At 42.1% G+C, this 1,703-nt stretch overlaps 1 protein-coding gene across 1 annotated transcript in view; it reads right to left on the bottom strand.

The window, feature by feature from the left end:
- The window catches only part of retreg3 (reticulophagy regulator family member 3), a 14,093-nt gene that overhangs the window by 4,937 nt on the left and 7,453 nt on the right, over positions 1-1,703 (bottom strand). Inside the window, exons 5-6 of the mRNA XM_016527578.1 lie at positions 1,051-1,135; positions 814-951 (exon numbers count right to left, since the gene is read on the bottom strand). Of these exons, the coding sequence (XP_016383064.1) occupies positions 814-951; positions 1,051-1,135 (223 nt within the window). The remainder of the gene's footprint in view (positions 1-813; positions 952-1,050; positions 1,136-1,703) is intronic.

Here is a 1,703-nt window from a genome sequence, read left to right as displayed (position 1 = left end):
AAGTAATGTTTATACCTGATTATACTTAAGTAACATTTTCAATGCAGGACTTTTACTTGTATCAGAGTATTTTTACAGTGTGGTATTAGTGATTTATACATTATGAGGTAAAGGATCTTAATGCTTCGTCCACAACAATATTTAATGAGGTTAATTTATAACGTTACCCTGCTTGTGGCCAGTCTGCACAACATCAACAAGCGTGTTTGCTTTGCGACCCCTTTAAATACAAGATAAGCATTCGATCTACGTCAGAGCGTCCACGAATCTTTCTACAGCGTTGTTGGCAGGGCGGCCAGAGCGATTTTTGACGCTCTCGACGGCGGCGGTGTGAACGCACAGTTAGAAAAGAAAACAATGTGTGCGAATATTAAAGACGTATGCAGTGTGATGCAGCGCTGCACTTGTCCTCCGATGTGCGACCGCCTTAAGGCTGGAATAGCCTCTTGTTTCAGAGGTGGAATTGACAAATTATCAAAGATTACTTTTAGAAAAGGACACCGTAAGCTAGGCTGGTAGTTTGTTCTTTCCCCCGAATAGGGTAGGGGGAGAGGGCCTAGGTTCTAGAGTCACGGTTCGCTACAGAAAGTGGCTATTAGAAAGTGGCTTCTGTGTTAGCTGTGCTTCATGCATCACTACATTCTTGACAATACACAATGGACCGTATGCCCGCAAATTTCAAATCTGCATCTTACAAGAACAGATCTAGTCCTTAAAATACACCTCTATAAAGGCAGAATTTGTCTTCAGCATGACATCAGTCCACACTTCATTTTGTGGGAATCACACTGTATAGATTTGCAGTGTACTTACACTGGTTATCTATAGGCTTTGACATCATGTATCCTTTGGCACTGAAGTCCAGCCACTGCAGGGCTGGCTCCAGCTTCACACATGCAAGCTGCCACAGCCGATAATAAAAAGCCAATGGGCACAGCAACACACCCAGCACTGAGGGAGAGAGAGAGAGAGAGAGAGAAAGTAAATATTTTGCAGTTGTTAAGGCTGCTGGAGAGGATGAGTAAGCCCTGAAGTATTTCTGTTACTCACAAGCCATGTATGACAGCACCAGTCCAGGGATGTAGCGCCCCACCATGGCCACTATGGTGAACAGGCCACAAACCAGCATACAAAACTGCAAACAGTGGAGTTTCATGATTTGATAAATGTTTAGAACTAAAACAAAAGTCTTTATATATTATATCAACAATATAATAATACAACCTCATAAAGCAGTCATAATAATAATAATTTAAGGCCTTCTATGACAAAATGCATTGTGGTTGGCAACCCTCTACATTGCGAGTAAATCACTCGCATATGCGACTAAACCTTCACTCTGGGCGACTAAATTATATCTAATATTAGCCAATTGCTAATAAATTCTCAAATTTTACTCGCCAGTGTGTGAGTTGGAGGCTAAGTATAAGTTTAGCACAGATATATTTTCACTCGCCGAACACTCTCTGACTGAGCGCTTCAGAGTTTCTCTCTCCGCCAAGCGATCTGTGCTGTTTTTCAGTTCATCTGAATGGATGTGCAACGCACCTGTATTTAACGTACCGTTAACCTGTATGTAAACTCTAATGTGAAGCGCACGACTCGCCGTCGCTTTGTTTCACAAACACACACAGCGAGAGAGGGAGAGAATTGACGCGCTACCTATGCGCGCTACATGTAAACGATATTATTTGTTGTATTTT

This window comes from Sinocyclocheilus rhinocerous, unplaced genomic scaffold (genome assembly GCF_001515625.1).
Source record: "Sinocyclocheilus rhinocerous isolate Xijiao unplaced genomic scaffold, SAMN03320098_v1.1 scaffold273, whole genome shotgun sequence".
In the NCBI taxonomy this organism is placed as follows: domain Eukaryota; kingdom Metazoa; phylum Chordata; class Actinopteri; order Cypriniformes; family Cyprinidae; genus Sinocyclocheilus; species Sinocyclocheilus rhinocerous.
This window is presented reverse-complemented; position numbering and strand designations above follow the sequence as displayed.